Genomic DNA, 25,432 nt, shown 5'->3' with positions numbered 1-25,432 from the left:
GGACCCCTTAAGAAAAAGAACTGTCCTCAAACTTACGAGAAACAAAAGGGGTTGGCTTAATGGATAATTTTTCAAAAAAGTATAAAAAGAGAGCACTTAAAAATTATTCTACGACAACACAGCAGTAGTAGCCTAACTGAATCGGCAGGGGGTGCGAAAAGCCTAGCCTTAATGCATGAAGTCTCGAGAATTATAGATTTGGCTGAAAAGAATTTGCTGTCATTAACAGCAATGCCTGTTTCAGGTATACTGAACAACCGTGCATTTTCCCTCAGCAGAAAACATATTTTACTAGAATAAAGGGAGCTGGAGTACTCGGTATTCAAGCAGGTAATAAAAAAGTTTGGCTACAGCCCGGAATGTGAAAATAATTGCCACCAAACAGGGTTATCGGGGATAGATGCTTTCTCTCTCAAAAATGGGAATTCAAGAGAGGATATATTTTCCCACCATTTCCTCTAATAGCAAAGGTGCTAAATAAAAAAAAAAAAAGAAGTGAAAGTGATTATTACAATGCCTACTGGCCCAGAAGGGTCTGGTACCCACACAGTGCTGAGGATGGCGGTCGTAGAACCCTGGACTCTGCCAATGATGTCAATAGTACATCAAGGTATATCCAGAACCACAAAAAAATTACAAAAACTCAGTTTAAAGGCTTGGACGTTGAGAGGAAATTATTGAAGATTAAAGGCTTGTCTGAAGAATTGGTCCATACGAGGAGGAAAGTATCATCTATAACAGTGGTCTCCAACCTTAATCAGGCGTGAGCTACCCCAGACAGATTTAAATTCCTGAAGAGATACTAAAAATATAAAAATAGCCAATAACCAAAAATTGCCCCTTACACATATGCCACACACTGTAATACTTATTACACATTATACCACACTGCAATGCCCATGACAAAATATGCCCCACACCGCAATGCCCATGACACAATATGTCCCACACCACAATGCCCTGTCACCATGTGCCACACACCACAATGCCCCCGACACAATATTCCACAACTCACAATGTCCATACCTCCCAACCTTTGAGTGAAGTGAGGAGGGATAATGTGTGCCGAAATGTTACGCCGCTGTGCTGGCGATGCCCCCAGCCCCTCTGGCTGCAGGAATAGATGCTGTTCACGTGTGACAGGGAGGAACTCTAAACTGCCCCTTCCCACCACGGGACACTGCCGGGCAGGACATGGGAATGTCCCAAAAAAACAGGACATTCCAGCGAAAAGGCAGACAGTTGGAAGATATGCCACAAAATGGCAAAATGCCACACACAACAATGCGCCCCGACACAATATGCCACACACCACAATGCCCCCCGACACAATATGCCACACACCACAATTCCCCCCGACACAATATGCCACACACCACAATGCCCTAACAATAAGCCACACAGTGGGAGAAATTTACTAAGAATACGAATCTGAAAAATTGTATTAGTATTCTTAATACAAATGAATACGACTGGTGTAGTCGTATTTTCATTCGTATTCCGGATAATAATTTACTAATGAGTCGTATTTGACTGATTCGTATTATCCGATGGCGTACTGGTTTGTATTTTTTCCAATATGAATTCGTATTTTAAATACAAACTTGTATTGGCACTCCTGTGACACACCCAAGATACGGCTTTCTTGCATTCACTTCTGGCCACCTTTGATTAATGCTATGGTTTTTCCTCAGTGTTTTGTATGACAGTGATCCGATACTCCTCAACGCACTGAGTTGTACACTCAGGGCCATGCTCGTGCCTTAGGGGTCTTCCTCACTTTTTGGGTATGCACAGTAGCAAATAATCGATCGGCTGCTCTAACATTGTCGTCCACCTCTGAATCAGGCCCTTTATTTCTCTACAAGATTTGACAAATGCACATTAGTTCCAACACTCAAGAGAATTTATCTTAGTAGAGTCCCAATTTCCTAAACCTCAAGGTGTCATATTTTATATTTTACTATTGGGATTTCAGCTACCTGTCTAAATTTAAAAAAGCTACTGTCCGTGGCACCAGCCATTTTGTTGACTGAATATTTAAGACTAATTTTATCTTTGTACACTATAACTGGTGACATGCGCTGGCTTTTCAGCTTGTGCTGCTAACTTTTGATTCAATTGTTAGGTTATGAAACTGGAAACATCTCCAACTTGCTCAGAATTATGAACATGTATTATTGTTTTGATACGTTTAGTAGAAGATGAGCAGTATTTTTTTTTTCTTCATGTTTACAGCATACCAGGTTGTCATGGAAAAGGGTGCCAAATACATGTCGTCTTCACTGTGATTTGAGCTAGGACATGCCCCTTTTCAACTCTATACCATTATTTGCCTAGTTCGAGAGGTTATGTTAGGTGGCGTAGTGACCCTTTCCCCCCTCCGCTCAGTGTCACGTCTTGCACTCTACACTGAGAAGTGGGACAAGAGGACAAGCTGTTTTCCCAGGAGACATATTTTAAATATATCTGCCCTGCCCACAGCATGAAAGATTTTTTTTTCTATATCTACATATAGAATAATAATAATGATCATCATCAACTTTAGCAGCGCATATATTCTTTACATATTTTTTTGTGATATATATATATATATATATATATATATATGTGTGTGTTTATAATGGGATGCCATTCATAAATTATATACATAATGTAAATGTGCTAAGTGCTTCACAGTTTACACGAAAACCGATGTTCTAAATAAATACAAAATAAACCTTGAAGCTTTGCCAGGTATGTGGTAATGGCATGTTAGCCAATATCTGATACAATTACAGCTTTGATTAAAAGAGGGTGGGGGTTCTAAGTGGGAGCCAGGAAACTGTTCCAAGCAGATAAACGAATTAGAGATGTATATCAGAAGACAATTTATTTGTGCGTTCTGCCATCCTGCGCCAACTGCCTCAATTGCTCAGTTGGAAACTATTTGTTCTTTTTTTTTTTTTACCAATACTCTTCTGTTATAGATGCCGCTAATGTTGATGTTTGATTGTGCTTAATATCTTCTGCCATATAATGCTATAATAAGATCATTTGTGGTGTGATGTAAGATGGTGACGAGGTCTATGTGTTTTACAGGGACTGTGGTGCTGGAACCTGCACAGACAAATCTAGCATTATGTACGCCTGGGCAAGAAATGCTCCTCCAACCAAGCTTCCTAAAGGTATATAACTGAGTCATTGTAGATCATTAAGAATATTATTGCTATTATTATTATTATAATTATTATTAGCATTATTCGGATTCTGCAATACAGCTTTTTCAAACAGTGTTTGTTATCGGTCATTTCCTGTGTCCGCCGTGTCATATAGTGTGTGTTTCTTTGAGCTCACTAGTGGATTTTGGGCCTACTTGGTGAATAAATGACCGTTGAACGTCATGAAGATGAGATGCACTGTTTGGTGTTGATCAGACAGAACACTGCAGTAATATACACCATTACAGTCCTTTCCAATGTTTCATTTGAGACCTGAGAGAATTCAGTATTTTGAGTTTCTGTGAAATCAGTAGCACACTATGTGTAAGAATAAACTAATCCACAGGTTCTGAAAGTCGGTCCTCCGGACCCCACACAGGGCATGTTTTGCAGGTCTCCTCAAAAAATCAAGTGAAATAATTAGCTCCACCTGTGGATCCTCTAAAATGTGTCAGTAATGATGGCACCTGTCAGGTGACTTGGAAAACATGAACTGTGTGGGGTCCTAAAGGATCGAGTTTGAGAACCACTGAACTAATCCATACATTGCATTTCCACCCAGCCAAGTGATCTTAATCTGTTACTGCTTGCTATAGATTTACCAGTGATTTTCACCTTCGAGAAATGATGGTAAATTCCACTCACTACCTATTCCCAGGTCGAAAATGTTCATTTGTTTTCCTTTTAAACACCATAAAGTTAGGTCCATGTCAAAATAGAAAAAAGTAATAAAATGAGTATGTTTAGACCAAGGCGGATGCAGTGAGGATCCTGAAGGGAAGTGCTGGCCTTGAGGTTAGGGTTAGGCACAGGATGGGGGTGGGTTGGGTGTGGGGGAGTCGAGACTAGAGTTAGGCTGCATTAAGGGGGAGGAGTTTAGGATTTTGCTGTAGGAGGTGGAAGTTAGGGTTAAGTTGCAGTAGAGGTGGACTAGGGTAGAAATACTGCAGTCCATCAGGATTCTTACTGTCAGTATCCCACTGTCAGTATAAGGCATAAAACTTCCTTTGTTAAAACTTAGGCTTTTAATTAAGTAATATGTTCTTGCAATGCATGCCATACATATTCTGTTCATTACTTTTGTATGTTAGTATGTTAAAGGTATTTAATTTTCCTGCTAATGCCACTGCTGGGTAACCACTAAAGCAGGGGTGGCCAAAGCTGTCCTCAAGATCTACCAACGGTGCATGTTTTCCAGGCAATCTGTGGATCTATAGTAGGAATGAATGTTTTAAAATGTGACAGTAATGACTACAGCTGTGCACCAGCTAGGTAACCTGGAAAACGTGGACCGTTGGTAGATCTCGAGGACCGGTTTGGCCACCCCTGCACTAAAGGATGAAAGGAATGCTTATTAGAAAAACAAACTAAAGTAAAATAACTGAAATACTAAGCATTTCTGGAACAAGCCGCAACATTTATAGTGGTTATCTAATAGTTTGTACGTAGTTGTATGCTTTTCTGGATGTACATTATATCCTGCACCAAACAATCAGCACACACTGATTACTATTTTTTTTTTTTCAAGACCAAGCAGTATCTAATTAGCTGCGGTACATTAGCACAGCTAATGGATACCATTGGGGCTATCCAATTAGCCCAGTAAGCTTCATGACTTCTCACAAACACAAATGTGGGCTGTGTGACGCCATGGACTGGTGTATGAGCAGAGATCCATTTAGAAGTTGATATTACAGATATTGTGGCTTTTTATTGATCCAGCGCAAAATACTTAGTGTACACAGTAGACCCTGCCATTTTAGAGTGACAAAAATATGTTCTGTGAATAACCTGGTAAATCATGTCACAGTTTATCGAGGATTACATTTCTGCTGTCTCCGGCAGGTGAAACAAATCCCTGAAAACAGCCCCATTTTCGAACGAAAGCAGAGCTGTTTCTCATGGAAACACACAGTTTTCACTGAACTTGCGTGTTTTTATTTAAAAAGGTTTTTTTTTTTGGGGGGGGGGGGGGGGCAGTCAAATTTGGCTTTCCTGAAAAAAATACAGGAAAAATATCAGGAGATTCCCCCCCAAATACTGTAGGTCAATTAGTGGAAACTCATGTTATCCCTAAATCTAACCTATTGCAAAGGGATTATTTGCATTTTAAGGAGAGCAGAGATTTATTTTCAGCTTTTGTATAGCTATAACATTATCATAGCAATAGAATAGGCCTTGGCAGCTGCAGATCCATTACAAAGTGGGTTTGTGAAATACATTTGTATATGTCACAGCCTCTGGAGGCCCATTGTAGACACCGAACATCCTGCGCTTGTGTGCGAAGATGCAAACATTGGTTGATTGACCTTCTGAGTAAGCCTAACAGAAGGACGATGCTGGAGCCTTGCTTACTATGTATAGCAGGGGTGGGGAACCTTTTATGTGCCAAGGGCCGTTTGCATGGGGAAAAAATCCTTCGGGGGCCATATGTAAAAAAAATTCTTACAAATTGTCCTGCTGCAGCCGTCCCATGCTCCGGCGGCTGCTGAATAGGACTGACAGTCTCCAGCTGCTGTTAATCAAGAGGAATCTTGTGAGAACTACCGACCTCTAGCGAGAATTCCCCTGTACTTGACTCCAGGCAAAGCCGCCGGACGGGTGGGCAGGCCGCTCAGACTGGCTACGGGAGCCACATAAGGCCCCCGGGCCTGAGGTTCCCCACCCCTGATGTATAGGATTGCAGTCACAAGCTATGACCCACACCTGAAACTGTTGCGACACAACAGCGATTGATTCACCTTTCCCTAATTTTTCGTGTGGTAAAAGCATGTGGATTGAAGTACCTGTAAAAAAATAGCACAATACAAAATTTGCTGATACTGTAAGTCTTTTTTTACCATGCATATAAATATTGTGCTTAATTGTATTCCCCTAATGTTCAGGCTAACATCCCCTCGTACAGCTTTTGCAAAAAGACTGGCTTTGGTTTCCAAAAATGTCTTCTGTTCATTTCTCCACCATGTAAACTGACCAATGTGCTTCTATTGATGCCACACATTGTCAAACAAACCTGTTCTCTAGAGTAACAAGTGTATTGATTGGAGAGAATATAAAAATGTAGTTGTTAGAAGTGGAGATGGTTTCCATAGCAACCACACCGATTCTATCCATCATCTTCAAGAACGGGCTAGAGAAATGATAAGTAGAATCTTATTGGTTGACATGGGCAACATCTCCACTTCTTAAAACCTGTGTTTTTAGTAAATATACACCCATAACACAATGTCTGTGTCATGTCACCACTTAATGCATAAACACATACTTGCATTATACTTGGCTGGAAAGTTAAAACAAGAGTAATCTATTTAGGTACATTTTTAAATATGCTGTTCACCTTCCTACTTAAGTTTATTGTTATCTGTTTAATAGTAATATGCCTCAGATCGGTAATGCTTTTATATCTATTGTGTATTTTAGATGTTGGATTTAAAGTGGGAGGAAATACTGGTATTAAATATTTTGTCCTCCAAGTTCATTATGGTGACTCTAAAGCATTCCAAGGTAAGTGTAGTAAAGTCAAATATTGAGTTAAATAGGAAAATTGTTAAATTAGCAAGGTATGATCACACCTTATTGAAGGGTACTCAATGCCCCTGACAGCAAGCTATAACGGCGAGAAGGGCCCATAGCTCGCCATCAAGTATTAAACTCCCTTCCCTTTACTCGCCATTTCCATCTCGCTGTTTCCCTTTGTCGAGGTGAAATGGCGAGTGTGGCTAATAAAACGCCAGGTCTCGGCACAAAATGTAGCGGACTCACTGCATTTGCTGTGAACCTTGCCGTTTAAGGGCATCTTCGCCATCCTCTGACTGCTTTTCCTCACAGAAAATAAGCCATTCTCGCTGTAAAAAACTCCCTCGCCGTGGCATTGAATACCGCCCATTGGCCCCGTACAGACATCGGACCCACAGCAGCCATGAACATAGAATTGTTTTTTGGTTTTGTATCTACCATCAGGTCCAATATTTTATCTTTTGAACTGTTAGTTACACCTTCTATCCCCAGGGAATCTTTCTCTTCAATTGCTAAGAAGTAATACTTTAGTCTTTTTTTTTATGTGGAACATAAAAGACATTTGATAAAGCCAAACACCACTACAATATCATTACCATTATATTAAGCTATGTCAATGACCACTTGAACTTTGTAATTGGAAATGATTCTCTGATTTGTGCTGCACGCGTACTGGACTGAAGATCAATATCGCACAGGATAATTTAAGCCTCACCATTAATTTAAAGCTGTGGGTTTTTATTTATTTCTTTGTGATGCACTTTCTAAATGCAGAGAGAGGTCAGTATTTGTAAATGACTCTATGCTAAAACGTTGAACATTTGCAGTATTAACTGGTTCTTATATATATTTTGGTGACGACTTTAGGACTGCAATTCCCAAAAGCTAAAAGGTCAATATTTGCAAATTAGACTGGACTATGAAGCAGAATATAATGCTAATGTAACGCTGGAATGTTCAATGTGCGCTGATTGTGTTATTTATCTGGAATTACAATTAAATAGTCGATGGAAGCTACAAAATCTATACAGGGACCAGGGATGCAGAACCTTTGATTAAAGGGTTGGCAACAACTGTTGACCCATCACAAATAGATTTGTAGAATTACTCTTTGCCCTTTTCGGCTTTTTCTTCTCATTTACAAAGTATTCCCTAATGAGTGTTAATGCGTGCCAAGCACCTCCTCCAATGTGTAAAGGCATCCTACTAATCCAGCAACCTGCTCTGTGTTAAATGTACAATCTCTTAAATCTGTGCAAGACTCACCTTAAAGTGGATGCAATCCACATAAAATAAGACATCATGCAGAAGCCTGACATAAGCTGTAGCAGGGTGCTCAGCACTTCATCTACAAGGAACATTATTTAAGGCAGTGGGCTTTGAAGGCTATTTTTGAGCTTACTAATAAATAATACATTACTGCTTGGTGCATGCTTGTCCTAGACTATATAATTCATCACTGCCGGAGTGTAGGTGGAAGGAGCTGGACGTAAAACAGTCGTTTTGTCAGGTTTCATTGCTGTCCTGCACGTATAGACTCATCACTGTTGTCTGTGCTCAGACTTCAAAATAAAAGTTAAAGTATGTCAAACGCAGACTAGTTTGTATGATCATTCATCCTATTTGGTCCTTAAAGCAAAAAGATATATGTAGCAGAAGCATAGAACCTCTTTCAGCTAGCTGATACGTTTGATAGTGAGTAAAATATATTAAGTTTATTATAAGCAAAAGTAAAATTAGCTTTGCCATGGAATAATGGGTGTGGTATGACGTGCTGACAGTAGGGATTCCAACAGTCAGTATAGCGACTTCGTAATCCCAACCTTGTGGTTGTGGATCCCCATGTGGGGAGAATTGCCGCTGGATTCCAATGTTTGTGTACTGATGTCGGGATCCTGACTGTCAGGCCGTCGCCCAGCACCTGGAGTAACTGTAAATGCTTTCTCCGATTCATTGTGTGCCCCTTATTCACATTATGACACACGTCAGTGCCCATTATTCAAGTTACACAACACCGTAGTACTCCTTATACATGTATGCCACACGGTAGTATCGCTGACACATAATGCCCACAGTAGTATCGCTTATTCACCTAATCCAAACAGCAGTAGTACCAGTAACACACATCTCTCTGTCCTTCCAGCAGCTTCATCTTCTCTTTTCTTCACTTCAGCAGTGGATACGGCATGACATAACATATGACATGGGAGAAAAGGGAGCCACTGGGACAGGATTTTCTGTTGGAATTATTGTGTATGGCTGTGGTGGAGGTGGAACGGAGTTCCCCTGCCATTACACTTTAACCCCCCCACAAACACACACTTTCACCCCTGTGAATAGGCCGATTATAGTAAGGGCAATTTATCCAGACCATAACACAAATATATAATGTAATGCATGTCAGGAAGCTCAACCACTGCAAATATGATGATGATTATCACCAGCCATTTCTCAATGACCAAGTGCATATTGATTTGTGAAACTGATGTTGCAAAAATTATTAGTGTGGCTTCTGTAGCATTTTAATTGATATTTGCATTGTGTCTATGGCAGGGCAGAAGATCCCCATTTGATTTTTAGTAGGGAAGTCAATATGTGTTTGTATTTATTTATTTTTTTTGCCAGAATTAACTATATTTTGAAATATGGAAGCTAATATGAGGAGGAAGGATATCGAACTGGATTCATTTTTTCATCCTCGCTGTCTAACCCCCTCGCCCTGTTCTATGTTTCGAGGATGGCGAGGGTCACTGCTAAAGCAGCGTGTTTGCTGCATAAAACGGCGACCCTTGTATTTTTGACAGATGCACTCGCCGTTTCCACCTCGCTTGAAAAACCCAGTGAGGTGGTAATGGCCAGTGCAAGGGGGGGACAGTTAAATACTGACTCACAAGCTGTGACGGTGAGCAATAGGCGCTGCTCACCGTCGCAGCTCCCCATGGGGCATTGAATATACCCAAGTGTGGGAAATGCAACAATCTACAGGATTCTCTTTACGGTGTCGGAGAGTTACATAGATTCACTTCCTTTTGCCACTAGATACCAAATTCACAAGATTTTAAATCATTAATAATAATCCCCTGGTATCTCAATTAAATCTAATTGTTCCTTTTCTTCCATTCCCCCTGTGAACAGTTAGATTTTATGTACATGCCATTGCTATTGCATTGTTGTTTTTCTTGTGTATTGGCAGTGGTGTGTCCTTTAGTGTGAATCTTGTATGCCTTTTAGTTAGAAAAGAAAAAGGAGTTGTGGAGCGCTTGGAAATAATTGTAGATGGGTTGATATTATGAATTATAATAAAAAAACTAAAAGGTCAATAGGGTATCACAATTCATGTACATTTATTAAGACACCAAAAAGTTGAGTAAGTGGAATAATGCACTTAATCACATGTATTTAAAACAGCACAGAAATAATGCAAAAAGGTACAAAAATAGTATCAATAAAGAAAATTATAAAAGAAATAGGACTGAGCTATATACTTATAGCGTTCTCCCTTTAGTCCAGTAACTGGATCGATCTGTCCTCCTTAGTGGTTGGAAGTTTAGTAGTTTGGGTGTCCATGAACCATGCTGGGATAATTGTAGCCACTTTGTTATAGGAATTTCTGCCTCTGTAGATGGAGTAACAGGTATCCGTAGGCTAGTGGTGGATTTTCCCAATAATGAGATGGTGGTGGTGTCCCGATTTTCTTCCTTCCAATAGCAAAGATCAAATATCTCGTGTAGATCGGAGGTTGGTACCAGACAATTGGTGGTATAGGAAGTGTCCTGCAATGTGGCTCTAAGTCCAGGGTATAGATAATCCTGACGCGTTTCGTTACCTATAATGGTAACTTTTTCAAAGGAAACTCTTTCCTTTGAAAAAGTTACCATTATAGGTAACGAAACGTGTCAGGATTATCTATACCCTGGACTTGGAGCCACATTGCGGGACACTCCCTATACCACCAATTGTCTGGTACCAACCTCCGATCTACACGAGATATTTGATCTTTGCTATTGGAAGGAAGAAAATCGGGACACCACCACCATCTCATTATTGGGAAAATCCACCACTAGCCTACGGATACCTGTTACTCCATCTACAGAGGCAGAAATTCCTATAACAAAGTGGCTACAATTATCCCAGCATGGTTCATGGACACCCAAACTACTAAACTTCCAACCACTAAGGAGGACAGATCGATCCAGTTACTGGACTAAAGGGAGAACGCTATAAGTATATAGCTCAGTCCTATTTTTTTTATAATTTTCTTTATTGATACTATTTTTGTACCTTTTTGCATTATTTCTGTGCTGTTTTAAATACATGTGATTAAGTGCATTATTCCACTTACTCAACTTTTTGGTGTCTCAATAAATGTACATGAATTGTGATACCCTATTGACCTTTTAGTTATTTTTATTATAATTCATAATATCAACCCATCTACAATTATTTCCAAGCGCTCCACAACTCCTTTTTCTTTTCCACATATATTTCTAGGAATTGACATTCCTTGGTGTGAGCAGCTGGTACCACATACACCCCATTTTTCTGGCGCCCACTTCTTACCTTGTGTAAGAAAACCACCTCTTATGCCTTTTAGTTACTCAGACATATTTCCAACGGGGGAAATAAGGGCGGGCGCCTATTTGATGCGGTCTTTCCTGACGGCATTGAAGAGGCATCTTGGCAGAACGGACCCAACTATAGAAGCTGACTGGCCCATTTTGCAGAGAACGGTCGTGGCTTGTCGTGATCATGGCCGTATCTCGACAATCCATGGCTGTTTATGCGGCCACACCCCCTTTTCACCAGTTGGCAGGCGGGACATGGAATCCCGCCTTCCGATAAACAGGCGAGCGGAGCGAGAACGGGCCAGGTTCATGATGTCCCAAAAGTTGTAACCTGGGATTGAATACCCTTTGATTGAATAATCTTCTAATGTCATCTGCTCACTACTTTTTCGACTTTTATTTTTAATTTATATTTGTGCTAGTGTCATTGTTTTTGTGTAATTGCAATGAAAATGACTTCAATAAAAATGTTTAACTTCCTCTTTTGACAAATGACAAAATATGTATATATTTTTTTCTCTTTCGTCCCTGTGTAGAATCCCTTTTTTTTCTGACAAACAGAACCTTTGTTCTGTTTGTCAGATTTACTCTTTTTTGATCCTTCAATACATTATTAACAGAACAAAATGAACTTGAGCTTACCAGAGCTAGTTTCACGCATGTAAAATCATTGGGGCAAATTTATTAAGCTAGGTGAAGTGAAAAAGTGGCTGGTTCTTTATCACTGGCCAATTAATTATGAAGTTACAGGCTGGGTATGGAAATGGCAGTTAGGAGCTGACTGGCCAGTGATAAAGTACAAGACACTTTATCACTTCACTTAGCTTAATACATTTGCCACATTGTTCTTTGCAGTAAAGATCTATGGAGTTTTAAACTGTACGTCTAGTACAAACCCAATGCCAGCCGGAGGGAAGTCACTATCTTCCTCCTATCACAGGCTGCTCGACACCCAGATGCATCCATCACACCCCTGCCAAAGGTTCCAAATTGGCAGAATTTATTAATGATTTATACCTTTAACGGATCACGGTTAGGTGATTGGGCACTAATTGTCACATGTACAAGAAGAGGGATGGGAAAATAAGGGGAGATCAAGATAGGATGTGGAGGGTTAGAAAGCTATGGGGTTTATTCTAGTTCATTCTTTCTGACAAAATCCTTCTTAGATGGACAAAACCATGTGCACTGCAGGGGGGCAGATGTAACATGTGCAGAGAGAATTACATTTGGGTGAGTTATTTTGTTTCTGTGCAGGGAAAATACTGACTGCATGATTTTACACTTCAATATAGATCTCACTTTGAAGAAAAACCCCACCCAAATCTAATTCTCTCTGCACAAGTTACATCTGCCCCACCCGCAGTGCACATGGTTTTGTCCATCTAAGAAGGATTTTGTCAGAAAGAATGGACTAGAATAACCCCCTATATGAGGACGAGCGAGTGGGGAAGAGACATGAGAGTAGGATAGAGAAATGAAGAGATGAAAGAAGAATGGCAGTAGGGAGAGAAATGGTGGGAAGTGGAGGGGAGACTGGCTGAGAGATTGAGGAGGCAAGGATAGAGCTGTTGGGAAGATAAGGCAAGCTGGGAAAGAGATGAGAGAAGTAGAGCAGCAGGGGGAGAGGAGAATATGAAGGAGAGTGATGGGAGGCAGGGAGATGGAAGGAGGTAGCGGTAGAGGGAGAGAGAGACAGGGCGAGAAAGGGAGGTGGGGGGAGAGAGTTGGTAGAAGTACAGTGAGATATGGACATATTTGGGAGAGGAAGATAGGGAAATATAGAAGATATGGGGAAGAAAAAGGAGAGAGATGGTAATAAGAGGGAAGAAGTATAGTGTCCGGTATGACACAAAGCTAATAACTGAACAACTGTAATTTATCTGGTTACTATCGGCTTGTTCCGTATGCAGCTTACCACAGACTGTGTTCATACTCTCCTTATTTTTTCTTTGTAGATAAACACAAAGATTGCACTGGAGTAACTGTACAAATAACACCCGAGAGGTAATAATCACTTTTATTCTAATGATCACATTTCATAGTTTGTTAATCAATTCCAGTAAATGCCTGCAACCTCCCTGTGTCACGCATACACAATACACAGTTAAGCCCCTTCTATTACAGATTTGTAATAATTGACATCCTATGAACCAGTGTTTGTTTTATCACTCCTAGGCAGCCACTAATTGCTGGCATTTATCTCCTGATGTCTATGGACACTGTAATCCCACCAGGTGAAAAGGGTAAGTATTTCTTGTAAATGTGTGTGTGTATTTGATGTCTGATAATACAGTAACAAAGAAAGATAGATGTACAATAGCTGTCCTCATTTCAAAAGGAACATTAACTCCTTAAACAAGATATTTAGTCATTGTTAATCATGGATTGGTCCCTTTAACCTGTTGGATTGGTCCCTTTAACACCGCACTGTAGTTCATATTTGTACCCCAACACATTTCCAGATTCATGTTCACTTCATTGTCAACTGTAAAATCAGTATTGGGTAAATTTACTAAGATGGGAGTTCTATTATAGATGGGATGTTGCTATGGGCAACCAATCCGAATCTACTTTTTATTTATTTAGCACCTTCTAGAAGATAATAGATGGAATTGGATTGGATGCCCATAGCAACATCCAACCCTGAAATAGAACTCCCATCTTAGTCAATTTCTCCCTCGGGGGGATATTTACCAAGATGGGAGCTCTATTGAATATGAGATGTGGCCCATAGCAACCGATCAGATTATATCTATTATATTCTGAAAGGTGCTAAATAAATAATAAGTAGAATCTGATTGGTTGCTATGGAAAACATTCCATATTCAATAGAACTCCCATCTTAGTAAATTTGCTCCTATCAGATATATTCAATTAATGCCGGATCAATTTTGCCGGAATGGATCCGGCATCCATTATTCAATTCATCGGCCAAATCCTGATGTCGGATTTGGCCGATGATTGACACTCACCCGGCCGGTGCTCGGACCAGGTGAGCGCGGCGGCGGAAGACGGCGAGGGAGCCGGGTGAGCTGCTCTCACCCGGCTCGGCGGCGGGTATGGAGGGTGTGAGCAGCGGCATGAGGGTGCAGGCGGCGGCGATAGGGTGTGGGCTGCGGTGGACAGGAGGACGGCGCAGAGTAAGCTGCTGCTGCTGCTCACCCGGCGCCGTCCTCCCTGCCTCAATCCAGCATTTTATGCCGGATTAAAAATGACGGAAACACAGCAGTTTTGGCTGTGTTTCCGTCAAAAGCAGGTGAATTGGCGGATCTTCCGTCAATCCACCTGCTTTTTGGTATTTCGAAACATTTCGACATGCCGAAAAGAAAAAAAAGCTAAAATTGAATACATCGGAACCCCTTCCGATGTATCCTGCCTGCCGCAGCTCCTGCCTAACTAGATAGCCCCAAGCTATCTGATTACCCACCATCAATGTTAACAGGATATCCCCCGTATGAGAGAAAATCTCAGACTGACTGATGGAATTTTACCGGATATATGACACAAATACAGGACATTTTATCTGGCAAGCTGAAAACATAATTCCAGTATTCTGCCTTCATTGCCTGAGGATAAGACATTTTCCGTTCCTCGACTGTGATGTAACAGGGGAAACATTTAACCTCTAATATGATTTTTATTTGCTCTATAATTAACTGTAAAAAAGTAAATATATATAAAAATAAATAAGTGATAAATGTAACAATACTTTTACGTAGCACAGCTACCAGGGTATCATAACAAATGGCAATTTCTAATATTTTCCTTCCCGATTGGTGGGAAAATTGTTTCTTCAGCTTTATTGTGATTTGATCTTTTATAAGATCTGTGGGCAAAAAAAACGGAATGCATGCAACATAGTGTACCCATGCCACCTGAATGGACCTTCAATTTTTTTCTGTGATCCTGAGGTTACAGTAGAATGTTTTTAGAATATAGATCAGTGGTAGCCAACTCTAGTCCTCAAGAGCTACCAACAGTTCACAGTTTCCAGACAACCTAGCTGCTGGAAAGGTGCACCTATTACTTAATTATTACATTTTTAAAAGATCAACAGCTGGAGCTAATTACTTAATTTGTGATTCTGTGAGGATATCTGGAAAACTGTTGGTAGCTCTCGAGGACTGGAGTTGGCTACCCCTGATATAGATGATATTATACATTGATTGTAGATTGTATCTAACTCAGTAGGAGAAATACGTTGTTGCATTTGGAATTTTTTCCTGAAAAATCTTTCATAATATTTAAATGGTTTGCTTTTATTGTTGATAATGATTTAATTATGTTGATGCATTAAGTGTGTACTTAATATTGTATTGACAGCTGTTTTACATAATGTTCTTCTACAGTGTACGCTGATATTGCTTGTGCATATGAAAAACCTGCAATGCACCCATTTGCTTACAGAGTCCACACTCATCAGTTAGGTAAGTGTTTCTCAGTGCGAAGGTTGCTGCTGCGTAATGAAGAAGAAATAATGATTAATCCAGTTGTATCCATTACTTTTTATAGGTCAGGTTGTCAGTGGATATAGAGTCAGGAATGGCAAGTGGACTTTAATTGGGAGACAGAGCCCTCAGCTACCACAGGTAAGTGTGCACATTGTATGTAATAATGCAAGTATACTTTTCTAAAGAAGCAACATGTGCGTTTGTCTATTGCTCTCTGTTCCACTATATACTATACTTGCTGAGCCCAGTTGGGAAAATCTGTTAAAAGTGACCTTTTGCCGCCACATTGGATTCTTCACTGGCAGGATAATGTATCCGACCCAGTTATAACTCCATCATCTGTTAAATAAAAAAAAAAAACTTATTCCATCATACACCTAGCATGAGCTATATTCTGCGGACCACCTTGCTTGCTCCAAAATGGAACACACAATGCGCGTTCATACTGAGTTGTTTAAATAAAAAATTAAAATGTCTGATCTGTTATACCTGTGTATTGTGTAACCTTGTTGTGGGTGAGTTGTAATCAAGGGAATGAATCCAGGATGTAATGGAAGGCAATCTCCTCCTGGTTCCAGTTCTGAGCCAGACACATCGACCACCTCCATTGCTCCAAGTTCTGCTTTATGTGTCCCAGAGCAGAAATAAGGAGGGAGACCAAGAGGCATGTGCCACAGTTCTTCTGCTCCCAGTCTGGGAATGCTGCTGGGGTAGTGGAAGTGAATTTGGAGGTGGGTGAATGTACAGGCAACCGCACTGAGGGATCATGGCCCCCTCAGGAGATGTTCCGGACTGGGTCCTTCTAACGAGCTTGGGCCCAGGTAATAAGTACCCCCTCCCCTACCGTCTTGGCACCCTGGCAGAGTGTGTGGATGTTGGTAGTGAATGTGAGTGGGGGCACCAACAACTATCCTCTGGGAACTTATACCACTGGTTGTAAGGTACCCTTAGGTATGGTGGTGTTGATGTTGTGTATTTAAAAAGATTGGTTTGAGTTGTAGTTTTTCTACTCTGCTCAGGCATTAATATACTAGCTTTTGGTCTGTCTGTTAGAAATGCTGGATATTTTGTATGAGCAGATTACTCTTGGAAGCATTGAATTGTTCATAGCCCAGGACAATGTATCCCTGCTTACCATTTGTAGCTCTTAACACTCTATGTTCTTGTGTGCTGGGCCAGTGTACTCGGAGGGTGTGTGCCCAGTCCCCCTTTCTAAGAAATATTTAAAAAAGATTTGTTTCTGTGTGATCGCGCATTTGCTGCACAGGGAGGCTGTGGGGACCGTGACTGAATGGATATGGTGTGTTCCCCCCCCCCATACACCACGTAGGGAGAGAGAGGATACCACTTTTGTAGCTGTGTGGGCTGGGTAGAGAGGCTGCTGGAACATCATTCAGCTCTCTTTCTCCCCCTGTCACAAGTGTCGCAGCCTACAATAGGAAGGGGGTGTCAGCAGCGGGACCTGTGTCCCTCCAACAATCCTGGCCCTGGGTAAAAAGTTCCCCATCTCTTTTCGCATCCACTGCTTGTTTGTCTAGACTAGAAAAGTGGTGAATTTGTTACTCCAGTGAGTCATTCTCACAGGGGAAATGCTTGTAGAACTTCTTGTTCTTATTTGAATATGTAAAAACTTGAATGTTAGATTTCCTATTGGAGTAGGAACCTTTTACTTTTTTTGATCATGATTAATATGAAGTTTGTGCAGGGAATCAAATTTTTTTCTCAGCCACCAATAAGAAAGCAGCCATTAGGAATTGGTGCTTTTCATCAGCTACAGTTGGTGTAGCCAAGCAGGATCATATATAGTAGTGCACGAGAGATGCATTTTGCTAGCAGGGTGTTTGGGCACACACCCTACAGTCTTCTGTATCATCCTAAGGGAGCTCTGAATGGTTCTCTGCTTCCTAATGACTGCAGCCACCTCCTGGATGCAACGTAATGGGTTTGAGCCTACACAACGCACCACAAAGATATGCTCAAGCCCAGGAGCCACAAAACATGAATGGGTAATTGTAAAAATCTTAATAACCGTAAGTGTCCTATTCTGATTTTTGAAACTTGCTTTCATGCTCTTTTGTTATGTTTGTGGTTGTGAGCAAAGGTGCCATAGCGGTGTACCCTGGGTGTTTGTAAAAAATGATAGTACAAGAACGGTTCACAAAAAAGTTTCAGCAGGTATCTCATAGGTCCTTGTCCATTGTTTTAGACAACAGGGAAGCACAAATCAGTTAATACCTTGTGCGCCCCCACGTATCAACTGAATTATAATTCTTAAAATACTTAACAATTGATTTAAGCATCCTTCAGTATGAATGTAATTATAACGGTGTGCCCGTATATGCTATATGTATTTGGTAACCTTTTTATTATGGCTCTTTCCAACTTGACATTTTCTCTTTTTTTGTCTTAGGCATTTTATCCTGTGGAACATTTACTTGATGTTCGTCAGGGTGATATTCTAGCAGCCAGATGTCTTTTCAATGGTGAAGGCAGGACAACCAGTACATATATTGGGTATGTTGAATTACTGGAACACTCACTGTTCTCTTACACCAAGCATACAAACTCCGGAAACTCTAATGATGCTGTGAGCTGAATTTGGAGATAAGAGAACTCTGTTTTGGGTCACACAAAAGCAAAGGGATGTTGCTAGTTCTAAGACTTTTAGAAATGTTAGTGTAGCCACATACTGTACTTGTATCTGCATAGTGGGAGGCTCTTTATTTTTGACTACTGTCTTCTGGGCTGTGGAGTAATCTTCAGAAATTGGTTTTAAATAAAAGTAGACCCAATAGTCAGAGCAGGAAACAGGTGAGTGCAATGTTTATCCTGCAACCCACTATCATCCCAACACATTCCTTCCATAAGACTATGACATTTGAAACCCAGCAGTTATAGTACAGTATTGCATGTGTTCTGTACACTGTTGTGTAGTGGAGGACTAATTCCTCCGTATAAAAGTCCCCTGGAGGAGGAGGCACCAGACGAACAGAATGCACATAAATACCTTTCTTGAAGAGGAAATGTTCTATAATGCAACGTTTACATTCTTTTTTTTTTTATTGAAGTAGATATTTCCCTTTAAGCGGGGAAATTCCTTTAATGTAATAGCAGAGTAATCTCAACAATTTGTATCTGGATTGTTTATAATTAAATATGCAATATGTGCTATATCTGCAACCTGTCTGGGACAAAAGAAAATGATCAAACATTATTTCCTAGCAATAACCCCAGAGTGAACCATACTTAAGTGAAAGTCACAGGGAGAGTGAGGACCACACAATTGCAGATACTGTATGGGGCTACATGTAAGACAGTCCAATGACACATCTGATGTTTAAGTGACCATTGCACTTTTATTCTAAAGATTGCGAATATAGACGATCAGGGCTAGAGGCTGTCGGTCATGGGCTGATTCTATAAATGACTGGAGGAATTTGGCAGTTGATGTAAAGAGGTATATAATTAGGAATTAAATTGCATCAATCTGGCAGCCCTGGGTTTTTTTTTCATTCCATGTGGCCTAGTTTTCTACGTCATGCTTCGTATAACATTATTTGTCTTCATGTGTAAGTGGATACAGTCCTAAAATAAACATGTGCAAAGTCTATTTTATTCTTCTGCTGAAATGTTTAGATGTAGGTAATTGAATACAACATAGAATGTGATGTAATCTCATTGTCAGATTTTACCATAGGGCTGACTCATTGTTAAATACAAGTCGGCTCTAACTGCCACCACATTGCGTTTATGGAAACAATGGCCCTTATTCTGGTTTACTCGCAAAAGCAAATTCCTTCTCAAATGGACAAAACTATGCTCACTGCAGGGAGGGTCAGATGTAACATGTGCAAAGAGGTTTAGATTTGGGCGAGTTATTTTGTTTCTGTGCAGGGAAAATACTGACTGCTTTATTTTTACACTGCAATATAGATCTCAAAAACCCCACCCAAATCTAGTTCTCTCTGCACATGTTACATCTGCCCCACCTGCAGTGCATATGGTTTTATCCATTTGAGAAGGAAGCTGCAAGCTTTTGCGAGTGAACCAGAATAAGGGCCAATGTGTATATCAGGGGTGTCAAACTCAAATTCATCGGGGGCCGCATCAGCAGTTTGGTCACCCTCAAAGGGCCGGTTGTATCTGTAAGACTATGTGTCCACTCTTTATTATCATAAATTATTGTCACTGCATTCAATTATTGTATACTCAGCAGTAGCATTTCCCTCCTGCTATTGCTGTAAACTGCAGTGCATTAGGGCACATGCTGCCTGCACAGGGGGGCAGCACTCAGTCTTAGGGCATATGTCCTGCTTATTATCATGGGACACAGCAATTAATGATGGGCTCCAATGTGCCAGTGCACACACACACATAGGCAGAGAGTTTGACACTTACCCGCTCTGATGCGTCCACTCCAGTCTGAGCTGCTCCACCACCAACGACACAGCTGTGCTCTCACACAGGCGCATTTCCCCCTCCCTCCTGTGAGTAGCGCTCCTCGCACTATCTATCCAGGAGTGGGGGGCAGCGTGCACCCGGTCACTGTGCAGTGCACACTCAGCAGTAAGTGACCTGGAGCGCACAGCAGCAGCACCATTCCCCAAGACGGACCTGCTCTTTCCTCTCTCTGGCTCCTATACCACAGGTGGGAGTGGAGGAGGGGTTGACGACCGGCGGCACTGCGCTAGAGGGAGACGTTCTCTGGCTTGTAGGCTGCCGTGCATGCGCTGAAGAGGCGGCTTTCTTGTTTAAAAAAAAATTGAGAATAAAAGGTGAAGGCTGGTGGCAGCTGCGCGGGCCACATGAAGAGGTCTGGCGGGCCGGATTTGGCCCACGGGCCTTGTGTTTGACACCCCCGTGTATATTGTAATGTGCAAAGAATGGTATGCACCCATGTGACCCGATTGCTTGGTTTCTTTTAGCACCATCGTTATCAGAGCCAGTAGAGCCACCTGAAACTAGTGATTACCAAACTTTCTCGACACAGCAGCCAATTGTGTCTGTATTATATTCATGGCAGCCCTAAGCTAAAAGTCTCCTATTGAGATAATGATCAGAAATATTAAAATAAGATTGTGCTTACCTATCACCCTTGAGGCCAGTTCTGTGGTGTCGGACATGGCTAAGATTGTTTATTAATGTACCCTGAGATTGGCAGCTGACCAGCACAGTTTTTCACATTGGCCTAGACGTAAAACAAAAGCATAAAGAGAGATGATTTTGAAGAGAAGAGGTTAAACATGTTGTACCAGTGGTGTGTTGGCTATGAAAACGGTTGAAAGAAAATCTCAGGCAATAGTTGGAGAGACATGGGCAGACGGAGAAGCACACATGGAGAGACTGGTGTAAGTACAGGTTGGGCCGAGAGTCTAATACAAAGATAATTAAAGACATCCAGAAGGACACCAGATACACAGGCTGAGGATGGGACATATATGAGTTGGAGGAATGGAGTAGTGTGTGGGCAGGGAAGGAAATCTGACATGACTTTAAGCTCTGCCAGGGCTGTGTGTACTCCTTCATCTGTTCTCAATATGCCATGCAGTGGGAGGTGCTTTGCCAAGCCCCAGCAACTCTGTTAATAGTGGGCATTTTCTTTCTCACCAAAAAATGCTTTTTAGTCAAACCTTAATTTGACTGATGCACTAGGAGACTGTTATTAATATGATATGACACTTGCATATTGCGTGTGACTGAGTCTGCATACAGAACAGAACTTGTATTGGAAAAAACCTGCGGCTGCTACATTGTAGCACTACATATACAGATTCATAGACTCAGTCGCACACAGTGTCATATATCAAATGAATCAGCATGTTGCATTTCCTTGCATTTTCATTTAAAAAAAGACACATCTTGCTTGAAGATTCTAACGCAGATTGGCTTCCTAAGAAGGGCTGTTCAGCGTGACTACAGCAAAGATAAATGAGGACATATTTGTAGGAAGCTGCAAGGAGGAGGAGTAGAAGCAGGGCCGGACTGGCCATGGCCGAATTTGTATTGCGCTGGTGCAGGATGCCGGCCGCCATGTTTCCTAAGCCATATTCTTAAAGCCGCGGCTTAGGAAACATGGGCGTAGGCCACTTGAGGACCTGTCCCCCGTGAAAAATGTGACTGCACTTGCGCGAGTCACCGGAGTTCCGGGGTCAGGTCTTGCAAGAGCGGTGGCATGACGTACCCCGTCATGGTGTCGCTTTTCTTCAAATTCCAGCCACCACGGGTCACCATCTCTACTAGCCGGCGGGTTGAAAGCGGGAGTGTCAGCACCATAGGAATGGCGGCAAGAGTACGATTTTAATATTAACTAAAAGCTTCTATTCTCATCCCCACTGTGTTAATATCATTTTAATTAGCCTGTGGTGTTGTTACTGTGCAGGGGGAGCAGCCTGTGGTGTTCTGTTATTGTGCCGGGGGAGCAGCCTGTGGTGTCCATTTATTGTGCAGGGGGTCAGCCTGTGGTGTTCTGTTATTGTGCATTGGTGCAGCCTGTGGTTTCCTGCTATTATACAGTTGGAGTAGCCTGTGGTGTTCTGTCATTATAAGGGGGAGCAGCCTGTGGGGTACAGATTGTGTTATATTCTGTAATGTGCATTACGGTGTGTTCCATAACGTGTAATGCCTCCTTTTTCTGATGCCACGCCTCCTTTCCATGAAACCATGCCCCCTTTTTTGTCACACAGCTTCGCCGCGCAATGGCCTACTATAGGTGGGCCTGTGTGCTCAAAAATGCCAGGCCCGATTTCTGGTCCCAGTCCGGTCCTGAGTAGAAGTGTGGGGAAGCCCAAGAGGGTGTAGAGATTTCAGGTACACAGTGCAGGCTGTGGAAATGTCCAGTCATTGCCTCTCTAAGGCAACAGGCATATGACAGCCAGACTGCAGATTATTGTATCTTCCAGTGGCGTCCCTGCCAGTGCCCTACTTTGGAACCTGCACCTACTTTGGAACAACTAGCATATGTACAACTTTGCATAACCTGAAATTGTTGCCTAGCTACTGTATGTGTGAATGTTCAAATACCAATCAGTTATACTTTCAGCCACAAATGCAGATGCAAAAAGCCTGCATCCCCCTTAGTTACATGTGCTCTGCTACAGAGCATGTACAGTGCAAAAACCACATAACACATGCTACAAGCTTACAGTATGTTCAGCTTTGCATCATCCCCAGTGTGTGAGAACGAAGACCATTAGGTTTCTGTCTGACTTTATAAGCAATAAGATATTGCTGTCATGGAAGATGGAAGATCAGAATGAACACACCTCTTACAGCAGACATTAGCAATCGAGGCCTAATACCTTTCCGTTAGTAGAAGGACATGTACATATAACGATGTTCTGTTTAATGTTTGCACACATGTAGTAATATGTGCAGACCAGATTTGTAGCTGTGATGTCATCTGTGTAGCTGCAGTGATTTGTCTCCCTTATCATACACCCAATCTGGCCATGGCACGTACTGTCCGACCAACAGGTCTTTTCTCCTACTGTGCCTTTAATCTAGACCAGGCATTAAGGGTAGGAGATCTCCCCTGGGATTTGTAAATATTGTTTTTCCATTCTATTCTTTTCTTCCCAAACCTGTTATTTGCTTAAAAACATTCTGCTGCCGGCATAACAGAAACAAAAAAATCAATGGCATTAAAATAGTTTTTCTAAGGCAACGTGCCGGAAGCTGGTCTCCTGTGACTGTGGTTGCGCTGCTGAGCAGTGTGTGTTTGTCTGCGTGTGTGTGCTCAGAGAGAGGTAATTAGACTGACAGGTATTCCTCGCACACAGCATCATACAGAGCGGCTCTCACAGCAGGTGCATTGGTTGGTGACGGACTTGTGTGGTCTCTCGGGGGCTCTCTGCTTTCAGTGCACGGAAGAAACCAATTGCCTTTCTGTAGCCCTTCTTTTCCTCCCTTCTGTCTCATATCATTACTGTTGCTATGGTAAATAAGTGAATCCTGCTAGCGATCACTGGAAGAGACTCTACTGGCAGATTTTTCAAAGCCGAGAAAGCCTTACGACTGTATTTCTTCTTGTACTCTTATCGAATACATTGCAAAAAGAAACATTCTCTATCCAGTAGATAAATTAAATAAATTCATTAGTATGTTTTTTGCCTTGTGAAATGGAACCCACTCAAACACAGAATATTCAAATTCAACAAAGATTATTCCTTGGTTAGAATTTGAGCTCATGTCTCCAGTGTAAAGTAGCAATGCTAACCACTGTGATACACAATGTTGCAGATGAAATATGTAAATAAATGTTTTGGGGTTTGTATTGCTTTTTTTTAGCATGAGAATACTGTATGTATTATCTGTAATACCTGTGTACTTACAGAAATGTTACTGTGCAGTTATACTTTTTTTTTTTTTGCATGAAAGATGCTACAGAACAGAATACAAATTGAACTATCATTTGATAATATACTAAAATTAAACCACTTGATTACTGAAGCCAACTTGGAAGACTTATACCCCTTTTACACCGCTGAAAAAAACAGTGTTTTTACCTCCTGGACCCGGGTCAGCGGCGGTGTAAAAGGAGTTAACCCGTGTCCCTTTACACGGGATTTCTACCCAGGTCCTGACCAAGGTAGAATGACCCGGCTCCCATTTAAAGCAATGGGGGCAGCCCAACCTCCGGACCTCCGGACCGCAGCGTCCTGTGGTCAACATGGAGGTTGGGGGGGGGGGTGGTGGTCACACTGCCTCCGCTGCTGTACTCTGCAGACATCGGCGGAGGCAGGGAGGAGGTGAATGGTTGCCATTGTGCGGCATCCATTCACCACCGGGGGCTAGGGGGTTGCATGGAGGCTGGGGGCAGCCAAGCAGCTTACCATGGTGCTGGGCTTGCCCCCAGTGCATTGACGTTGTGGGGGTCCCAGCTGGTGGATTTCCCAGTGCTTAGAGATGATGTCATCTCCAAGCACCGGCTTAGGAAAGGGGGGGGGGGGGCGCCAGGTAGTTTGCCACCGCCGGTGTACAAGGCAACAAACTGCGTTTTGGTGTAAAAGGGGGATTCTACACAAAACCAAAATAATTCCGTTTTTTCAGTAGAATTAAAATATGATTTCTGGAAGCCCTTGTGACAAAGGACTTCATCATCCATTAGGCTGGAGAACTTGCTCTCTTAGGTGGTGGTGTCTTTTTAATGTGTCAAATGATTAGGAGCAACTTCTTTGTTCAGTTCAAACCTAAGAAAGGGAATCCTGTATGTAAAATGTTAGTGTATGTATTTCCGGCACATCTAATGTAAATTTTTGAAGTAATATTAAGTTACACTTTTTGATTTGTCATTGCCTTTTCTCTGGTTAAAGAACCGCATTGGATTTATTCAGCGATCATATCTATTTTGTCAGTGTGGCCCAAAAAAATCATCTTTCAAAACTCAATGTCCATACTATTACCTTTATCACCTTTGCTTTGTTTCAGTGTAGAAAAAATGGTGATCCATTCCATAAATACAAAAAGACTCCCATAGTAGGTGACGTCCAAGGATATAACCATTCTCTCATTCCACTTTTCTTGAATGGCAAAGGACATCAAATGAGATGACTTTAGCAAACCGTATTAAGTGGTGTTCTCATAACCAAGCGGAAAACTGTATTTTATAGTTATTTGTTCTCCATAAGTTTAATATGTAAAGAAAACAATATTGCAGTACAATCTGGAAAAACATGCACTATTACACTGAAAAGCAACA

The 25,432-nt window shown here is 41.6% G+C and overlaps 1 protein-coding gene across 5 annotated transcripts in view; it reads left to right on the top strand.

Moving 5' to 3' along the window:
- Positions 1–25,432, top strand: part of PAM (peptidylglycine alpha-amidating monooxygenase) — a 136,993-nt gene that overhangs the window by 52,889 nt on the left and 58,672 nt on the right. For all 5 annotated transcript variants that reach the window (XM_083151725.1, XM_083151724.1, XM_083151723.1 and 2 more), the window contains exons 7-13: positions 3,082–3,167; positions 6,621–6,704; positions 13,240–13,288; positions 13,460–13,527; positions 15,634–15,711; positions 15,797–15,873; positions 18,146–18,249. In XM_083151725.1, the coding sequence (XP_083007851.1) occupies positions 3,082–3,167; positions 6,621–6,704; positions 13,240–13,288; positions 13,460–13,527; positions 15,634–15,711; positions 15,797–15,873; positions 18,146–18,249 (546 nt within the window). The remainder of the gene's footprint in view (positions 1–3,081; positions 3,168–6,620; positions 6,705–13,239; positions 13,289–13,459; positions 13,528–15,633; positions 15,712–15,796; positions 15,874–18,145; positions 18,250–25,432) is intronic.

This window comes from Crinia signifera, chromosome 1 (assembly GCF_055691185.1).
Source record: "Crinia signifera chromosome 1, ASM5569118v1, whole genome shotgun sequence".
In the NCBI taxonomy this organism is placed as follows: domain Eukaryota; kingdom Metazoa; phylum Chordata; class Amphibia; order Anura; family Myobatrachidae; genus Crinia; species Crinia signifera.
This window is presented reverse-complemented; position numbering and strand designations above follow the sequence as displayed.